We start from the raw sequence: 21,224 nt of genomic DNA on the forward strand, positions 1-21,224 counted from the left end.
ATCCCGAAATCCCGGGATTGGAATCTCCAATCCCGGGATTGAAATCCCGGCATTTTGGGGGCCAAATCCCGGGATCCCGCCGATCCTGATCCCGGGATTGGCCACCCTAATTGTAACATTATCAGGATCAGAAGCTTCTTCCTGGTCTTCAGTGGAAAAGGTGCCTCATGCAGCATTCTGTGTAAATCCTGTCCCCTGCACTATATCATCTGCCTGAACTTGCTGTGCCAATAGCTGTTCTTGCTGGAGATCCCAAATCCGCTGGCATGGTTCTGATGCGGCAGAGGGAGGAGGACAGGAAACCCACATCATCTTGGGTTTATCACTGATCGTATAAATGAGCGCTCTGCACCCTTTGAATCTCATTTAAATATCTGCTTCCAGAAAATAATCTCACTTTTGTGCAGTGGCCAACTTTCCACATCCACAGTTAGGTATATAATGCACAGATATTTCTCAGCACTTTAACCCCCTCACTGACAACACCAAAAAAGAAAAGAGAAGCAGCGCTGACTGAAATAAATAAAATATAATAAGGATTGGACTGATTGTACAATTTAAAAACAATACATTTTATTCAATAAACATGACCAATAAGGAAGGTGCTGGTAAAAATGTAACTGGCCTTTCATGGGGAATTGGAATACAATATGAGGACTGTCCATTCCTATTGTGCCTGGAGTCAGGACCATATAAAGTGCAAATGCAAACAGAAAAGTTTTGGATTACCGTCCACCTGTAGATAGAAGGCTGGGGTGTACGATGTCTCTCCCTGGGACTCAAGGCCCGAGTTGGAATTTGGGGCGAGTCACCGTCCAGAGTAGGGGAGTCACCCAGAGCTTGTACTCCCAAGGATGGTACTGGGATCCTTCAAGGTGATAGGCAATGTCCAAGGTTTTGGTGATATGGTCCAAGAGAGGGGTCCAAGGCTGGTCTGGAACAGTCCAATAAAACTGGGGGTAGGCAGGCAACAGATGCGTTTCGCCGTCTCAGCGGCTTTATCAAAGGTCTCACCCTCACTGACAATCCTGGAAATTTTCCGAGCAATGCTGCAGCGGTAACACTGGCATTCCCAGAAAATTTCCGGGATAGCCAATGACTCCCCTCCTTGGCGCCCGGTAGCACCACTGTGCTGAGCTGCGGGGGTGATGAGATTAACTTCAGCCGCTGCCCGGCTCCAGCTGCCCGGCCCCTTCCTCCTTGATGTGTACGGCATGAACTTGCTAGCGTCATGCTGCACACTGGGGCAGGGCCGGGCAGTGGCTGATAGAGTGCACAGCAGAGCTGCCCGGCCCCAGGAGTGAGCGCTCTCCAATAAAAACCTTCCCTGTGGGGAGCGCTCCTTAAAAACTAACCCATCAGTGAAGGGGTTAAAGAGAAACTTTCCAATGAAAAACAGAGCATGTTTCACATGGACAAACACACACACACACACATACACGCTACCCGTGTGTTTTTAGAGTATGACCGGTGGGCCCAGAGGAGCCAAACACAAGGAGAACATACAAACTCCACAAACAGTGTGTGCATAGGGTGCCATTGCTATTGGGCACAGGGGCTTATGAGGGCCTGGACCCATCTCATAAAGTTGCATGCCAATTCCCCAGATTTAGCCTGTTGAACTATTGGGTCTGATCCATTGTCCAGCCTGAATTATGGTACATTTTCAGTGAGGAAGGGTTAGGCTGTGAGATGGAAAGGTTAGTGTTTGGCACTATTGGGAGGGTTATGGTTAGGCTACGGAGAGGGAGAGTTAGGGTTAGGCCACAGGAATGGGAGCAAAGGCGTAACTCTGGCACTGGAGCCATCTGCTGCTGGGCTCCTGCTCCCAAGGGGGCACCTCTCCTCCCTTGTGAGTTTGAATCAGTGATATACAGTACCCCACACCTCAGACCCACGTTATTGGCAGGTTGGTAACGTATGGACCCGGGTTGAAGTATTATTGTGCATATCCTTCAGTTTGTATGAACAATAAAGTTACAATTTTTTAGAAAACAAGATGGTCACTGGAAAAAGCAAACTATTTCTCTTTATTGTTTGAAACCCGTTAAGGGTGTGTGCACTATATCATTCATTCTGTAGCTCCGGGGAGTTCAAGGGAAATCGTTAACAATATTGTTATCTGCCTTTAGCGCAGATTGTGTATGCAACTTTGGGTGCGCAAAGCCTCCCTGTAATAATATAGCATACTACTGTAGTTATTGAGAACTACCACATAATCCCATTACATTGCACTGACTGCTAACACGTGTGCACACTGCAAGCATTTTACAGTCATTAAAACTGTGATAGTAACACCTGCTCTTAACACCTGTGTGTTATGAGACCTAAATTAACTTAGCTGTGACCTATATTCTAATTATCACTGACAACGTAAACTTTTTATCCAACAGACTCTCCCCTTCTTCAGTCTGAACTGACAGTAAATATTATTGGGAAACTCCTTTAATTGTACTGATGCTATAGTTTAGCAAGATTTTTGGAGAAGTGATTTTGGGCAGGTGGAATCTGATACCAGAGACTACACCTCTTTCATTTACTGTCTCTGTGCTGTCTGCTTCCGCTGAATCTCAACAGACGAGAACAGCTTCTGACAGGTAAGAGACACACCTGAAGAACAGTATGTCAGGCTAAGTAATCTGCGGCAGTACCGTACAGTGACTCAGTATAATGGCATGGAAAAACTGTTAGAACATAAAAAGGAGTGTAGCACGCAACAGGAAACTGATTAGATAAGGCCATTGTAGGTTACTTTATTTCTTTTTTTTTTATTTAAGCAAATAAATTCAGATAACTAATTTAACCCAAATTAGGCTTCAATGTTCTACAAAAATCTTGTTGATGTTACGATCCTGAGCCTGAGAAACATATTCTTACCTTCCAAGTGTTTCTCCAAGCTTAGTATGAAGTGCTCTAAGAGTTCCCTGCATGGTGTTCCGATGTCCGGCTGGCATGACACGTGGTCATCCAGCAGCGCTCAACATGTCACTCTGGCATTCAACACATTGCTGCACTCCGCTCATCCTGACAAGGCTTCACTATGCCCATCTCCATTACCAAACCTACAGGCCGCAGTCATGCTTACACCATGCTGAGTTTCCCTCCAGTTTGCAAACATGGGTGCTGCCATCTTGCCTGCTGTCACATTACTCTCAGCGGCCAATCCAGGAACTCCAATTCTGACATCACTTCTTCCCTGCCTATGATCAACACCTTGACACTATTGGGATGCTAGAAGACTTCCAAATCGTCAGTACAATGGTGTCTACAGCTAAGTAGTATCCTTGTATCTGCTCCTGCAATATCCAGTATATCAGACCAGTGCTTTCCTTGACTCCCTGCTGTTAACTCTGCAGTACCTCCATCGGTTCCAGCGAATCTCCATAGCTTAATAGCTATTCCCTGTGTTTTCAAGCCCAACATCTCTCCATCGACTCATCGTTGATGCACCATGGGTTCCAGACGATCTCCATAGGCTCCTAGCTATTCCCTGTTGGCTCCAAAGTCAGCATTGCGTCACCATCTGTGTGCTATCGTCTCCAGCCGACCTCCTGAGTTTCCCTAAAGGCTACCTAACTTCTAAGCAGTCATCTTCTAGTCTCCTATTCACTGTTGACTAACCATTGATTCACTATCGTCTCATTATCAGCTTTTACTTTTTCTGCTTACTTATTTGTTACCGCTCATCACCCAAGTACCACCTGCTTCTACCAGTCAACAGTCAGAAAGCAGCATCAATATCAGCCACTATCGGTTCTCCAAACATCGATACACTGTCATCACTGGTGAACTCTCATTGTGCCTGGTTTAGTGGAACCTCCAGTGAACCAAGCTACTTAGCTGCAGTGTTTGTCTCATCATCCGATATTTCATCGATGTCCAACATCAGAGAATCCTATTACAGCCTTCCAGCATCCTTTGGTCCAAGCCAACTCCAATTCCCATCCGGATCCCATCTTTCATTACGTCACCAAAGACCTGTTACTGTACACTCAGGCACATACTTACCTTTACCTTGGCTTCAATGTTTACTTGTCCATATATACAGTACAAGCAAAGGTGTGATAAATAATGGCATTTTTTTCTGATTAATAAAAGCCAAATACCAAGAAAACTGTAGTATCAAGATCGTAATTGCCGAAAAAACACCAGAAAATAACCGAAGAATAGGGGTGGTTGTGACAGGTGGTCTGTTATATATATATATATATATATATATATATATATATGGGTGTGGTATAGTAGCCCGACAGTAGGGATTCCGACAGTCATTAGTCAGACGTCGGAATCCCGACTGCACAGCGTGGGGAGCGCAATGAAGCCCCTTGCGGGCTCGCTGCGCTCGCCACGCTGCACTCGCCACGCTACACTCGCCACGCTGCGGGCACGGTGGCGAGCTGCGCTCGCCACCTATTTTATTCTCCCTCTATGGGGGTCGTGGACCCCCACGAGGGAGCAGTCGGGATTCCGACGTCGGAGGAATGACTGTCGGAATCCCGACTGTCGGGGAGCCGTCCGGCACCCATATATATATATAATAAACATCAAATAATGGGCCCTCGACTTCTAGATTAGTGTCATGCTATCCGGTCTTCTAGGAAGTAAGGGCAGTGCATAATTGTACGGCTTCCCACACCTACAGATAATTGGGCCAAAGACAATTAAAATAAAACTTTTATTTCTTTCTGATATGCATAAAAATATATTACTGTGCTGACGTGGAGGAAATAATTGGTATAACAATATAATAATGATGAATGAGCGTGGCTACATCTGTACCATGCTTCCAGAGATCTGCATATGTGCGCAACAGAAATCACCAAGAATATGGTGCAGCGTCAGTTCCCTGGAAATTGGCGCATGTGCGGTAGATCTCTGGCACAGTGCCAGTCTACAGAGGAAATCTGCCAGAGTTAGGGGGTGCCCTGTATGGAGTCTTCACAGGGCCCTCCCTTCTTTACACTTGCCCATGGTAATGGCATAGCTGGGGTAAAGTTATAATACAATACACTTATCAGCCAATCAGTGCCGCCCTCTTCCCTCTCTGAGTTATTTTCCTATATTTATATGGCATACGCAAACCCCGGGAGCGAACGGCTTCAGTGTGTTTCACACTTACCGTGCAATTTGCTCCGGACAGGGAGGTCCTGGGGCGGGCAGGGGGTGGCAGCACTGGAACGCCCAGCATTTTAAGGACATCTGCATAAAAATGCTGGGTGCTTTCCTGGGAAATGATGCCTGCGTTGGGCCAGCGGCTGACACATCACATGACATCAGCGCCTGCCCCCTTTTTGGCCATCTCTGTCCAGGATAGATTTACCTTTATCCAAGAACAGAAAAAAAAAATGATTCGATGGTCAGGGCTTTCGCGTACACATCCCCTCTCATGCTAGCGAGGGGATTCAACAGGCGGGGGTGGTGACCATTTGGCGGGTGGTAGGCGGCACTTACCTGTTCACTAGGCTGCGAGTAACGATGCTGCAGGTTGGTATGTAAACCCTGCTGCATCAGCGGTCATAGCACTGAAATAAGCACAAGGCTGACCCAAATCAATGGTTAGAATATAGGGGATGATTCTGATTTAATTGGTCCCCATGGGGGAGCGATTTTTGTGTCTGCGCATGCACAGTTATGCGCATGTGCAGATGCTTGGAGCGAGCGGGCACGGCAAACTGCATTTTCGCCCTCCCATTCGCACCTAGCAGTGCAGGTGTGGGGTCACAGCCCATGGGAACGAGCAGTGTTTCATGGGCGTTCCTATGGTAAAGGGCCCTGTGATGCAGGAGGGGGGGGGGGGCAGCTGAATTCAGCATATGTTAGCTGCCCACCCGCTTGCCGCCTGCTTCCCGCACAAGGCACTTGGAGATCTAAGAAACCAAAGAGGTGTCTCAGATCTGCGAGCGCTGGAGAAATCATTTGATGGTCGCTGACCATCGAATGATTTCTCCCCCGCACCCAACGCTGCAAATGGATGATTATGCAAATCAGCCATTCACAGCCCTGCAGGAGATCGTGGCATCCAAAGGGGGTCCGAGGGGGAGGAAGGGCAGCAACCAGAATAAGGTCCATAGTATAGATGGTAGTATAAGTAAGTGAAAGGGAAGGGGAGAGCATATAATCTACAGGGGTGGTGCAGACACACAGGGGTCACACAAATGGGGTAGATTGTGAGCTCAAACCTTCCAACTGTCCTGACTCATAGTAGTTACTAGTGTTCATTCTAGCACCCGCCATATTTGAAAACCCATGTAGTTCCTCCTCACTGCCTGAGGTGTTGCTGTCTGCTGTGGTGTTTCTAGCACAGGTCTGGTTTGCATATCAGTGCTGATATACAGACCACACTGTGCTAGAAGCACTACAGAAGACAGCGACACCCCAGGCAGGGAAAAGGAACTACATGGGTTTTCAAATATGGCGGGTGCTAGAATGAACACTGGTTACAGTACATAGTAGTTCAGGTTGAAAAAAGACTTCCGTCCATCAAGTTCAACCTTACTGTATGTTACCAGTTATATCCCTGAATGTTTTTAACCAATAATACCCTCCTAGAATGGCCGGGAGCATCCCGGAAATCGGGTCTGCCTCCCGGCCCCCCGGCAAGGTGGGCAAGTCTCCCGCATTCTGGTAATTGCCCCCGCTCCCCCCTTGCCCGCTAGTTTAATTACCTGAAATCACGGGTCCGCGGAGAGGAGGCGGGGTTAAAATGATGCGATCGCAGCATTTAAACCCCGCCAAGTGATGTCAGCCTTGCTACTGCCTCCCGAAGAGGTGAAATTGAAAGTAGACAAGTATGATTTACATGTAGTCATTGTATCTACCGACACCACTTCCAGTGGGACAATCCCGCTATAGGGAAACCGTCCCACTGTTCCATCTATTGGTCGCAGTGTTCTGCAGGCTGGAGGGAAGGTTGAGGGAACCTTAAACAAGGCGCAGACACACTGGGCGATTTTGCCCAGCGTGCATGGTGACCTATGATGGGGAAAATCACTAGGCTGAATAACGCTCAATGCATACACACTAAACGATTTCCGCCCATTTTAGAGAGTTTCCCGGGGGGTGGATGACTTTCCATAGAAGGAAGCCGTGGAACGGCATCTACTCCATCTCTCATCTGCTGGTAATACCTGCAGCTGAGTTGCCGGACCATCGCTGCCCCATACACACTGGGCGACTTTCGTGCTGAAAGCAGCTCAGACAAGTACACTGACCTGCTTTCACCTCACAGTCGCCCAGTTTGTATGTATAGAGCCACACTCCCCTGTATTTTGTAATGCTGCACATGTGGACATGTGGAGATGTGTGTAAACCATCGGAATTAGGCCCATAGTCTGTAATTTTTTTTCCATTACAGACAAAACTACATTTAATTCTGCTGGGTGATGAATTCATTTCAGAGATATAACCTGGATTTGATATGAGCTCATTACATTCCAAAGGCAAGTATCATAGAGACAATGAGAAAGTAATCCACCTGCCGCAGATACAAGTCTGGGCAGGCTTCCACCTGTCTGCGGATGCAGTGCTCTCCTGAGGTCCCCAGAGAGCAGGTTTGCTAAGCCCTGCATCGGAATGTGTAAAGCAGGTTAAAAGGAAATGAGAGGATCAGTGCAGGAATATCAGCTCCTGTGACAAAGCGCTGCGTAATAATCCAGCCACATTTCCTATGGCATCTGTAAAACAAATAAGGCTTGCAGAGCATCCATGAGACTGACAGGCGATAGGAGACCCTTCCGTACCACCCGATACAAAGCCGCTTTGATGAATGGTGTCTTAGGTATGACTTTGTCACATCAAGCAATATGTCATCCTTTCGGCTAATTGTATCAACCTGCAGGCGCAGGGACTCCGAAAGGAGCCTGCCCTGCACTGTGCTTGGCCAGGTGCCTGCACATGTGCAGTTAGGGCTGACCCCACAGCCCCACCGGCATTGCAATCTATAGGCCATAGGCTACAATGGGCTGCCGACATCTCAGAATGGTGGTAGCCCCGGGAACCACTGTGATGCTGCCCGATGTTGATACATCGGGCAGCTTTGCATCCCTCATGGTAATCTATGGGGGTTGCGGTCGCAAGCGGGGCAGGAGGGATCGCCGCAGGGATAGGAGATTCCTGCTGCGGTCCCCTCTATATACATTCTGGTGATAGTATTTGCAGGTAACCCCTGAAAATACTATGTTTTTGGGGTGTTAGCCACAAATTTACAATGAATGGGCCCCCTAGAGCCGGATTCAGATTTGTAGGCAATGCCCATGTTCATGCAGGTGAACATTTGTCGGTAGACTGTGCAAGCGCCAAGGTGCTCGAGTAATCTTTTTTAATTTTTATCCACTTTCTGCAACCAAAATATTTTAACCTCTTCATGGCTGAAGATATATTGTACCTTATTGACCTGACCGATATTCACATTCTTGATACTGCAAGGAATAACTCGTTTTTGTTTCTGTAGCCAAATAAAATGTACAATGTTGTTTAACCTTTTCAGTGCCAGCATTGCTGTGAGAGATCCTCAAAATGTCCCCTAAAAATGCCAGTGCCGCTCACAGCGACTGTTCTTTTGTTAGGTGCAATGTTTCACTAAACTCTTATTAATTGACTTGTCCGTATTTGTAGTTATTTATACTAAAAGATCAGTCGCTGTGAGCGGCGCTGGCATTTTTAGCAGATGTTTTGAGGATCTCTTGCAGCAAAGTTGTCACTCAAAGGGTTAAGGACAAACACGACCCCCATAGAGGGAGACTAGAATAGGTGGCTCGCGTAGCGACCCACCGTGCCCGCAGCGTGGCGAGCGCAACGAAGGGCATTGTTGCGCTCGCCATGATGTCTGGGTCCGGCCATTCGGGATCCCGACGTCGGGATAATGACAGTCGGACCCCTATACCACACCCGTCTTGAGCATCCCTTGAACACCTAGGGGTGTCTCTGCACTAGCATTACTGGCAACAAGATTCAGTTCAAGTCACATGCAGATGGTGTGGGGCAGCCATAGTGCCATCCTCAGGGCCCTGAATCCTTGTGTGACGGCACATCTCGCACACCTTAGTTACAGCCCTGGTGAAGGTGTTGGTATAGGAAATATAAAGGGAAGAAACTAGCATATTTTCATACATAATTTGTCAACATACGTCAACTGGATTATCCTGCAGGCAACTACAGCTGTTTGTGTGTTATTTATACAGCAAAGACCACAACAATAATATTGAGTTGCAAATCCCATCATTATGAATTACTAGTAAGCCCGCTAGTCTGCTACCTTCTGTGTTTGTGCATGTGTGAGAGAGAGATGTAGTTTCACTCTCTGCCAGCAGATGGCAGTGTTTCGGAGACTCACGGACACTAGACATATATATATATATAGAGGATGATCATTCATACACAAATCTGGAAGTTTCATTTCAACACTTGGATCATTTAAATGTGTGTTAACATGTGTAGCCGTGTCACACTAATACCCCTTTCACACCAGCCTAAATAAACAAGGTTTTTACACGTGAACGCACAAAAACCGGGGGTTGCAGGCAGTGTAAATGCTCCCATTTGAAATGACCTGAGTCATGTGACCCATCATTTTAACCCGGGTACGTAACAGGGTTGAACATGGGTTCAACCCGGCTCGCTGTACAGTGTAAACGGGTAACCCGGGTTGATGCAACCCGGGACCCATTTACTTCAACACAATAGTGGGCACTGGGAGATGCTCTTATCTCCCAGCGCTGGATCAGGACCCGCCTCCGGTGACTTCACCCGCCCGACATTATGCCAGGTGAGGAGGCCGGTGTAAAAGGCGTCACAAGCCTTGTTGGAGCCGGGTCTAAAGTCCCGGGTGCGACCCGGCTTGCTTGTGTAAAAGGGGTGTAAGTGAAATAGAATATACTGTATACACTGTAAATAATATACTGGACTTTAAAATATCTGAGTACTTACATAGATAAGTCCAGAGTAATACCGATCCTTGAGATTGTGTAAGACCGATGCTTCATTCAAACAGGTCAATTCTGCCATGTCCTCCACCTTGGTGAACTTGGGTGGGTTCATCTTCTGGATGTCGTCCTTGTTAATCACCACTTTCTTGCCATTCTCTGCCAGCTCCACCACCACCTCATCCCCTCGTTCTTCTTTAATGCTGGCTGCTTCAAAGCCATGCTTTTCGGAAGGCACCCACACCTGCTTCTTTGCTGTCCAGTCAGCCTGCATAGTCGTGTGACTCATGGGGTTCCGATCTACAAAAAGGTAACGCTCTGCATCATCTCTATGGGAGTTCCGAGATGACATTTTGGTAGTTGATCAGGTTCCTAGAAGAAGAAAATGTAAAAATCAGTATACACAAACGTACGTGGAATATTGCTGCAATCATTTCTATTATTGCATATACTGTAGCTTTGTTATTTTTTTTTCTTTCAATCTGACACTATGGGGTAGGTGTATCAAATGCAGCGGGAGATAAAGTACCAACCAATCAGATCCTGTTATATTACATACTGTTTGTAAAATGACAGAAGCTGATTGGCTGGTACTTTTGGAGAGATGTATGAAGCAGTGGAAAGATTGGAGATGTGGACCAGTGGAGGAGTTGCCCATAGCCCAATCAGCTTTGAGGTTGCGTTTATCATGCACATTTTTTTAACCAATAGGCTGAAGCTGATTGATTGCTAAAAGCAACTACCTTGCAACTACCTCACTTCTCCATTCTATTCCCTGCTCAATACATCACAATAATCTCTCTTTGAGCTTTGATACATCTCCCCTTATCGGGTACATTCAATTAGTGTCGGATCCATTCCAACATAAATTTGTCAGAATGAATCAGACAAGGCCAAACTGGACTGTTGGATTTTGCAGCTGCTGCTCAGGACCCAGTGAGCGCCGGAGGCGGATGGTAGGCCTGCCTCAATCCGGCTTTTTTTAAAGTTGGATTGAGATTGTCGGAAACAGGGCCAAAACCTGTTGGATTTGTCCCCGTTTCCGCCAAAGCACATGGATCAGTGAAAAAACTGCCCTAATTGAATAGGTCGGAACCCCTTCTGACCTTAATCAGTCAGAAACTGACGTCTTTCTGACAAGACGCCAGTTCCCACTGCAATTGAATATACCCCTATGACTTCATATATTGACATTCCAAATCAGGTAATAAAAATACTCCAGGAAACAAAATAGTTGACAATTTTTACACATGTAGTGAAACAGGTCAGAGATCTGGTACCATGACATAATCTTACATTACGGTAAATGAAATGGAGAGGCAATAAAGTAAATGGGACTTGAGTCAGCCAGATCTACTGCAGGAGTAAAGGAAGGGGGGAAGAAAAAAACGGAAAGCTCTAGGAAAATGTAAGTCAGTCTGTCCTGGGTAAGGAAGTACGTGTTCCCTCACATAACAATGACCTATGTGTTTGTAGCTGACATAAATGCCACTGGCCCCTGACTTCTCTCTGGCTGCAAGGAAAACTTGGCCTTAAATATGGAAAATACCAGTTCAGAGACGAAGGGTTGCCCAAAGACCGTGCCAGCAGAGAAGCTTTTTAGAGGGAAAGGAGGACCGTGATGTATGTGTGAGGCATATCAGATTTTTATTTTTCATCAAGGAAACTGACATTACACCGTACTGACTGCTATAAATGAGGAAACACAATATTAATCAATTTTTTTCTCCTGTACGTTAAACAAAGATTCATGGCATGGCATGGAAAGAAGAGAATAAATGACAGGAATCCAGGTAAAGTTCTGATCAAGGAGGCTTGACTCTGGTCCTGACACCGATGCAATACTCAGTACTTTGGGCCTAATGCAGACTTGATCGCAGGGCAAATTTATTCTCAAAATTGCCAAAACCATGCTGTACTGCAGGTGGGGCAGATGTAACAAGTGCAGAGAGAGTTAGATTTGGGTGAGGTGTTGTTCAAACTGAAATCTAAATTGCAACGGAAGAATCAAGAAGCCCCTATTTACTCTGCACAGAAACAATATAACTCACACATGTTACAACTGCCCCTCCTGCAGTGCACATGGTTTTGTCCATTTTGAGAACAAATGTGTCCTGTAATCAGATCTGAATTAGGCCCTTTGTGCATGAGCCCGACATGTATTGCACCTGCGCAATACAGGTGTGGAGCATGCTCAAAGTATGTTTGTAGAGCAATAGCAAGTTTATAAATTCTGCTTATTTGCATATCATACACTGGTTCCAGATTAAAGGGTTGACACTGTGTCAATAGGTCGACATCAAGAGGACAGCATGCACAAGGTAGACAAAGGGTCGACACAAACAAAACAAAAGGTCAGCATGGGTTTTTCACTTTGTTGGTGTCAATGTCGGACCCCCAAATATTGTACCAACAAATAGTGTACTGTGCACGCGAACGCCAGGTGCCTCACAGGTACAGCTTACAATTTCAAATATTTTTAAAAATACATTTTGACTTTAACCTGTAATAAAAAAAACAGGAGACTGGTGCAGAGGAAGGGGGTGTCAGAAGTAGGACCCCAGTACAGTACCCAGTATGGGGTTGGATGTTTCATTTTTTTTTTAGAATTCCATTCACCCTATATTATCCAATGAGAAATCAAAGCCGTAAAAGCAGCCATTATTTAAATCAATGTACAAGTACTTGTGAAATAATGCATAATGGATTGCAGCCCATTAGCCAAGTACAGTATGGAAACATAAGAGTAAGCACTTCCCCAGAAACCAGGACGATGCTTCTATTCTTTCTGTGTTTCATGTATATGTTGCACTGAATTCTGCAGCACTGTAGACAATGACAGTATATCTAGGCTCATATAAGCACCTTTAGCGAGGACGCTATAAAGTACAACTCTGCAGATGATTGGCAATGCCCCTGTACGGTGCCACTGACAGGTCTGGAAGGGCTAACTACTGGAAGGGGTGTGAGCCTGGCCAAATGTATGGGGCAAAGGGGGGGGGGGGGGTGTGGGGTGTCAACATCCATTTACAAAGAGCAGGACTCTCTTTACATGATGCTCGCGGCCTGGCCATGCTATCTTGGGGATTGGATGCCCATGGGCCCAGATTCATCAGCAGGCAGAGGGCATCCTAGCTAGGCTGGTTTCTATACACAGGTACACCCAGGCATGTGACGTATGCCGCCCGCCCGGAGCAGGCATCGGCCCGTCTGCGTTCGGGAATGCCCAGCATTTTCATGGGGACGTCCAGAAACCGCTGGCCACCTCCGGACCGAACGGCCCAGCGAGTGTGAAATTTGCCAAAGCAGTTCGCTCCTTGGGTTTGCACATGTGCAGATACACGCATGCGCTTACCCCCATCATCGGATCGGGCCCGAATTCAGCCTCGTCTGATCATATCTGAATCACCCCCTAAGGGCAGGTCTACAACAAATGCAGCGCACGTGCAAATCACACGGACTGGCTACAGAGCGGACTTGTGTACAACTTTGCATCAGCCCTAATAGGACCAGCAACAGGCAATTTAATCACTGCTTTAAGTTACAGAGATATAATATACAAATAATAACGTCCAACGACAGGTAGATGTAACATGCCAGTTGGCATGCCCAGCAAGAAGTAATAATCCACTGATAATACCCAGTAAGATGTAATATGATGAGAATGTATAGGAAGATGCCGCATACCAGTGCTATGACCAGTGCTATGACCAGTGCTATGAATATGTCAGTTATATGCCCAGAAGAATGCATTCAGCAAATAATAATGCAATATAGCAGTTATAACACCCATAATGAATGATACACTATATTTACAATGCACAGTAGGGGACATGCAAAGAATTATGATTAGTAGGCATTTCATTTTTATTCAATATTCCTATTTTTGGGAGAAAACACATAGGGGCATATGTAATGGGGTCCAAATTTGTATGAGAGGGGGATGCCTGTGGAACTTGTCCAAGATCCTTCAGAATCCCGCACCTCTGATAAACTTGACCCGAATACATAAGTGCCATAGGATCTAGGATAAGTTCCTGGACATATGTATAAGTTTTCACGAAAAACAAAACAAAAAAACAGGCTGGTTATCAGGGATTTTTTTTCACCTACCTCATACCCACACAAAAAAATAACTCCCAGCATTAGGACAACTGAATATCCCCGGGGGGCGGCCGTACCACTGAACCCCCACCCCTCTGCTTTACTCCTGACCGCCTGCTCGCCCATGCGTGTTTTTTTTTTTTATTAAGGAGGCCAATCCCAGGATCCCAGGAACCCCAGGATTGAGCATTTTTCAATCCCAATCCCGATTTAAATGCACCGGGATTGGCCTCCCTACTTCTAAAGCATACTATTGGGTAGTAAATATTCTAACAAAAAGTACTGTCGATAATCTGCCGTGAGTATCCAGTAATCAGGTCACAGTGATGTATATCATTTTAAATGAACCTGGCCTTAATGAGTGTCTGATGATGAATGTTGAGACATCAATTATGTATCTCATGCAAATCACTGTATAAGTAATCAGACAACAGAGCACTCCTGCCCGTGTAGATTGGATTTTGATGGCACTAGTCAAAACGACACAACAACATACCAGTAATGTCAATGGTTGTGGCTGTGTGCACCCAAACGCAGCAACACTAGAATTGCTCCTTCAGGAGCCATCTAGTAGTCACCAGTGCATTAAACACTTGAACTCCCCCCACAGTGCTGAGGAGCAGAGTTAGCCATTTATTATATAGGGTGTATGAATCATGCCTACGATCTATCATATACACACACACACGCACACGTACATTTTATAGAACAACGGAGCACTTGAAATACTAACTCTGCTGTCCGTTGAGAGTTTAATGGGGGGTTTTGAATTTCTTTCTCATTTTCCATTACAGTCTTAACAAGCCTAAAGCAATTTAGGGTTCCCAAATAAACACAGGTGAAATCTCTTACTTGACTTGGCCAATAATAAAGCTACGTGTAACTACGGTGGAAGAGCCAAATGTCGGCCCCCAGTTCCCTTTGCAAATCAAAGTAGGATATAGTAATGTTTTATTTATTGCAAAAATAGTTCCACTGGTCCAAATCATACCATGCGAGAGGCTATTACCGGGTTAGTATTGGTGCAAGATGCAGGCTGCGAGAGGCTATTACAGGGTTAGTATCGGTGCAAGATGCAGGCTGCGAGAGGCTATTACAGGGTTAGTATCGGTGCAAGATGCAGGCTGCGAGTGGCTATTACCGGGTTAGTATCGGTGCAAGATGCAGGCTGCGAGAGGCTATTACCGGGTTAGTATTGGTGCAAGATGCAGGCTGCGAGAGGCTTTTACCGGGTTAGTATTGGTGCAAGATGCAGGCTGCGAGAGGCTATTACCGGGTTAGTATCGGTGCAAGATGCAGGCTGCGAGAGGCTATTACCGGGTTAGTATTGGTGCAAGATGCAGGCTGCGAGAGGCTATTACCGGGTTAGTATTGGTGCAAGATGCAGGCTGCGAGAGGCTATTACCGGGTTAGTATTGGTGCAAGATGCAGGCTGCGAGTGGCTATTACCGGGTTAGTATTGGTGCAAGATGCAGGCTGCGAGTGGCTATTACCTGGTTAGTATCGGTGCAAGATGCAGGCTGCGAGAGGCTATTACCGGGTTAGTATCGGTGCAAGATGCAGGCTGCGAGAGGCTATTACCGGGTTAGTATCGGTGCAAGATGCAGGCTGCGAGAGGCTATTACCGGGTTAGTATTGGTGCAAGATGCAGGCTGCGAGAGGCTATTACCGGGTTAGTATTGGTGCAAGATGCAGGCTGCGAGAGGCTATTACCGGGTTAGTATTGGTGCAAGATGCAGGCTGCGAGAGGCTATTACCGGGTTAGTATTGGTGCAAGATGCAGGCTGCGAGAGGCTATTACCGGGTTAGTATCGGTGCAAGATGCAGGCTGCGAGAGGCTATTACCGGGTTAGTATCGGTGCAAGATGCAGGCTGCGAGAGGCTATTACCGGGTTAGTATTGGTGCAAGATGCAGGCTGCAAGAGGCTATTACAGGGTTAGTATCGGTGCAAGATGCAGGCTGCGAGAGGCTATTACAGGGTTAGTATCGGTGCAAGATGCAGGCTGCGAGTGGCTATTACCGGGTTAGTATTGGTGCAAGATGCAGGCTGCGAGAGGCTATTACCGGGTTAGTATTGGTGCAAGATGCAGGCTGCGAGAGGCTATTACAGGGTTAGTATCGGTGCAAGATGCAAGCAGCGAGTGGCTATTACCGGGTTAGTATTGGTGCAAGATGCAGGCTGCGAGAGGCTATTACCGGGTTAGTATTGGTGCAAGATGCAGGCTGCGAGAGGCTATTACCGGGTTAGTATTGGTGCAAGATGCAGGCTGCGAGTGGCTATTACCGGGTTAGTATTGGTGCAAGATGCAGGCTGCGAGTGGCTATTACCGGGTTAGTATCGGTGCAAGATGCAGGCTGCGAGAGGCTATTACCGGGTTAGTATCGGTGCAAGATGCAGGCTGCGAGAGGCTATTACCGGGTTAGTATCGGTGCAAGATGCAGGCTGCGAGAGGCTATTACCGGGTTAGTATTGGTGCAAGATGCAGGCTGCGAGAGGCTATTACCGGGTTAGTATTGGTGCAAGATGCAGGCTGCGAGAGGCTATTACCGGGTTAGTATCAGTGCAAGATGCAGGCTGCGAGAGGCTATTACCGGGTTAGTATTGGTGCAAGATGCAGGCTGCGAGAGGCTATTACCGGGTTAGTATCGGTGCAAGATGCAGGCTGCGAGAGGCTATTACAGGGTTAGTATCGGTGCAAGATGCAGGCTGTGATTTAGAGCAGGCTTATAGGAAAACATGTCAGGATAGGTTGAAGCAATCAGGCAGCGACGGACTGGGCTGACAAATCATCCCTGGCATTTGCCGGAGAGAAGGGAGCAGCGGTGTGCATTGCCCCCATCTCTCCTGGACCTCAGCAGCGCACAGAGTGAGCCGCCGTACCCGCCGCAAGTCCAGCGGCTCTCTCTGTGCGCCAATCGGAGGCGGAGCCTCCACTTACAAGAAGAAATCGGCCCACCTGCCCATTTGTCAGAAGTGCTAGATGGCCAGTCAGACCCTGCAATTAGGTGTGAGCCATTGGGTCGAAGGTCGACATGGCTAAGGTCGACAGGGTCGGAAGGTCGACAAAATCATTAGATGGACAATGTGAAGGTCAACAATCAAACGGTCGACATTAATTTTCACTTTTTTCATCCCAAATGCAGACACCGTCGACATGGAAACCGTCTAAGTGTACCACTACGCTCGCCATGCTATTTTATTCTCCCACCACGCCGTAGTAGATGGTAGGGTATGAAATACCGCCTGTCGGCACAAGTCGGCTTGGAAAAAAGTGAAAGCCACATGTCAACCGTTTAACTGACAACCTTTCCATTGTCGCCCTTCCAACTGTCGACCTTGGCCATGTCGACCTATTTCAGGTGGAGAAAGTTCCCGTTTCCAAGGGTACGAAACGCGTTGACGCCTACTTCCGCCATTCTGCAGAACCTCCCACTCCTGAGGTCACACTATCCCTATCTGGAGCCGGCTCACGTTACCAACTGAGCTAAGCCGCAAGCAGTCCTCTGCAGCATCCCCAATCCAACGCTGTCTGGGGTTCCTTCTACGGCTTCTAACATCAGCCAGCAGCCTATTGGAACTCTCCTCCGGCGGACGTCACTAAGCCTCTTGCTCCGGGTCGAGCCCCGACACTTCCGGGTTCCCAGTCAGAGCTGCGGACACAGCATCACCACGTGCACCGGGTTGAGCCGCATCACCATCGCGCTCCCTGGCTCCTCCGGCTATCCATCACAAGGAGGGTGAGCATTACTGCCAAGGACATAGTGCGTCTCCTGAACTGTTCCATCTGGGCGTTATATGCGCTAAAAAGGTGTTACGCTATTTGTCCTCTGCCCCTACCTGTCTGCTTATAACCATCTGCTTTGGCTTGTGTTTCCCGCATACCCCCACCATCTAACAGTCTACTTTTGCTACTAACAAGACTGGCTGCATATTTCTGCTTTAACTTTGCTTTTGGAGAAATTGATTATATATACCTTCAATCCGTGACCCCAGTGGAGTGTGGTACCTGCTATATATGAGCATACCAAATCATGCCATACAGAGCAAGCTTTACTAATACAGTATCTGCTTTTTAAATATATCTATCTGTGCAAATGTATATTTTATGACTGTATTATTTTTATTTTTATATGCATAAAAATTTGCTACATTAATATAAGTGTGTCCAGGTGTCCTTTTGTTCAGCACAGCTCACAGGCAAATACCATAGATCCAGCAGCGCAAATGTGAAACCCCTTTTTCTTTTTTGTATTTCAGGTGTCGACCTAATCCTGTCAACCTTCAGTGGTCAACCCAATGCATGTTGACCTTAATAGGGTAAACCTAATGACGGTATCCCAAAGCAATCACATAGATGAATGCAACTCAGCTAAAGGTTATTATCCACATTCATTTACTTCCACACAGTGTTATAATGTAATTGCTGATGACTTTTGTTTCAATAAACTTTTATTAACAAAAATAATTGTGGTACAGAGTGATCATTTAAAATCGTACAATGGACAGTGATACAAACAGTAAGCAATTTGAGCGTATGAACATATACTTAGTAGGAACATGCAGGGATAAGCCCACGTTAAAGCATAGAAAGAACCAGCATGAACCATGTAATAAACAAAGTGCGGAGTACTAATGAACAGGTACCAGCGTGGCATGTTAAGAACTGCGTGGTAACACATACACACACTTAACACTATGGTCCTTATTCTGGTCCATGCATAATTTTCCGAATTCTTTCGGATGGTGTTTTTTAGCCGTCTGCACATGCGTGTGCAACGCTATGTGCATGTGCCACGCAAGGTCTCCGTACTCGTTCTCACTAATACCGTACAGAAATGTGCACCGCATTGACTCTGGAAATATGGGCGTCATTCGGAACTACACAGGGGCGTAGTTTCAAAGTGGGCTAAACTGGGCGTAAACATGGGCGTACATGAGGGAGTGCACTAATTCTGGTACGCGTGCATTCGGACAGCACACCGACTGCACACGAACAAAAAGGCAGGAAATATGCGGTCTTCATAAGCAAGTATTGCTTTGCGGACACCACTCGGTCATGCGCTAGGCATTCGGAACGCCCAATCAGTACGGGCGCACCTGAACCAATGTCAGCTGAACACAATACAATCCACTTCTTTACTCATTAATTACACTCTTGTCATTGCTTCAATTGGAACCATTGCAGCTTAAATGGACCATTACAAAACACACAAATATATGCTCAAAGCATGTTTAAGTATGTATTAGGATTTAATTGATTCCAATTCCAAACAAACACTTTTTAATGAGGTTGCCTAATTGCATAAGTGGGTCATGTGACCGATTTCGGAGTTCAGATAATAGTGGTGAGTTTTGTGAAAATACACCGCATCGGTGCGTACGGGCAGGTTCCCGTCCGTTCTGACGCGGTAAAACCGTGCAAACGCTGTAAGACCGTGCAGAATATGTGTGTGTCCACCGCACACGCAAGGTTTGGATGTCGTCCGTAAACACGCCCTGTTCTTCTAGTGGGAGTCCGTCCGTATGCGGAGGTCCGGTGGGCGTTTCTTCGGACGATGTCCGCACAGCGTGGCGTGCGGTCCGCTCCGAAATAATTCGGAAATTTACGCACCAACCAGAATAACCTCCTATATTTTGCATCCCCCCCCTGCCCAAAACTAAACATAAACAGCAACTACCCTCCCGGCCTCATTCATTTTAATGTGGTACGGTACAGTATGTGCAGCATTTACACATTTGCACAATGTACCGCAGATATTTTTTCTAGTAGGAGCTTAAATTCCTGTGGGAACAGCATCTACTTACACTGATACAGCACCAAGGTGCTTCACAAATGGAGATCACGCTATTATAAAATGATGACGTAGTAGACAGAGTCATATCCCAGATGTGCCAGTAACAGGTGTCTGTGAAATGACTAGCATAGCATATAGTAGATTGGAACTCTCAGGAATGTGTATGTTCCGTGCCCAAATGCGCTAAGCTTGGTTTGCAGGGAGAGGCAGTCACATATAGCTGAGAAAAATGCTGTTCTTTATAGTGGTATTTGTGTTAGAAAACATTTGTGTTAACAGTCAGTAAAAATAAACTTTCCGTTTCTTCTCAGTAATAACATTGCTGATGGTCTTTGTACCCTCCCTGATGGATGACCAACCTCAATCTCTATTACTGGTGTTTCTCTACTGACAACTGACAACTCCATCCTGGTCGTATGCACTCCAGGCCTGTTGTTGTAGGAGTAATTTCTGCCGCGTCTCTCTCATCTCACACCCAAATTGTCTCAAATTCCTGTCACATAACTTAAAACCAGCTCCAGTAATTATTGCCCTCATGCATTGTTTCAGGGCTGCCTCTGGGCTTAGGTGACCTAGGCACTTGCCTATAGTGACCTATCTCTAGAGCTAGCACGGGGCTAGGTGGAATGGGAGCAGCACTGCAGAGATGTGTTCCACTTGGGACACATCTCCAACTTTTGCTGGGACAGGGCAGCAATTCCCAGAATTGACTGAGGAGCCAGGCGTTTGCGCACCATGTCATTGATTTGCCCGCTTGCTCTGTCTTTTGCTAGCCGTCGTGAGTGGTGCAAAGTTAGTATGAATGCAGAGGGAGAGCATTGAAAGACTTCCAAAGAGGTATGAAAGACGCCCCACAGAATAGGTGACTAGGCGCAAAAGAAGATCTAAGCAACTGGATGTTTGAAAACTGGTAGAGGCGGTAGAAGGAAGATGGAAGACGATGAGTCAAGTGAGTATACTTCAGGATGCCAAAGCCATAGACAGCAAGAAGGCTTTCATACAATAGCTTATAATGGCTCCTTGGCTGTTCAGGTGAAGACCAACAAAGTTCCAGTACCTGGCGAAGTTAAGAGATGAACTTAGCAAGCAGTTGAGTGGTGATAATGAACCCTACAAGGTAGTGCTGACCTGGAGGGTACCCTCTGTACATTCCAAGGACAGCAGAGCTATCAGCCTAGACATCCAGGGTATTTGTACATTGATGCAAGCACTAGATCTGGGGGCACTAGGCCTTCACCCCAATGAGAGGTCTGGCACAAGTCCCATGCACTTAATGATAGGTAAGATGGGCGATTGGTGTAGGGGGTTGGGGGCACGAGATAAAGTCTTGCTTAGGGTATCAAATTTGTCAGGGCTGGCCCTGTTTTGGTTGCTGTATCCCTCTGATAACCAGCCTACCCATG

The 21,224-nt window shown here is 46.6% G+C and overlaps 1 protein-coding gene across 8 annotated transcripts in view; it reads right to left on the reverse strand.

Moving 5' to 3' along the window:
- Nucleotides 1-21,224, reverse strand: part of LOC146042515 (myosin-10-like) — a 191,511-nt gene that overhangs the window by 75,179 nt on the left and 95,108 nt on the right. For all 8 annotated transcript variants that reach the window (XM_083162556.1, XM_083162558.1, XM_083162554.1 and 5 more), the window contains exon 2: nucleotides 9,925-10,292. In XM_083162556.1, coding sequence (XP_083018682.1) covers nucleotides 9,925-10,272 — 348 coding nt within the window. In that variant the 5' untranslated portion in view covers nucleotides 10,273-10,292. The remainder of the gene's footprint in view (nucleotides 1-9,924; nucleotides 10,293-21,224) is intronic.

This window comes from Crinia signifera, chromosome 19 (assembly GCF_055691185.1).
Source record: "Crinia signifera chromosome 19, ASM5569118v1, whole genome shotgun sequence".
NCBI classification, from domain to species: Eukaryota; Metazoa; Chordata; class Amphibia; order Anura; family Myobatrachidae; genus Crinia; species Crinia signifera.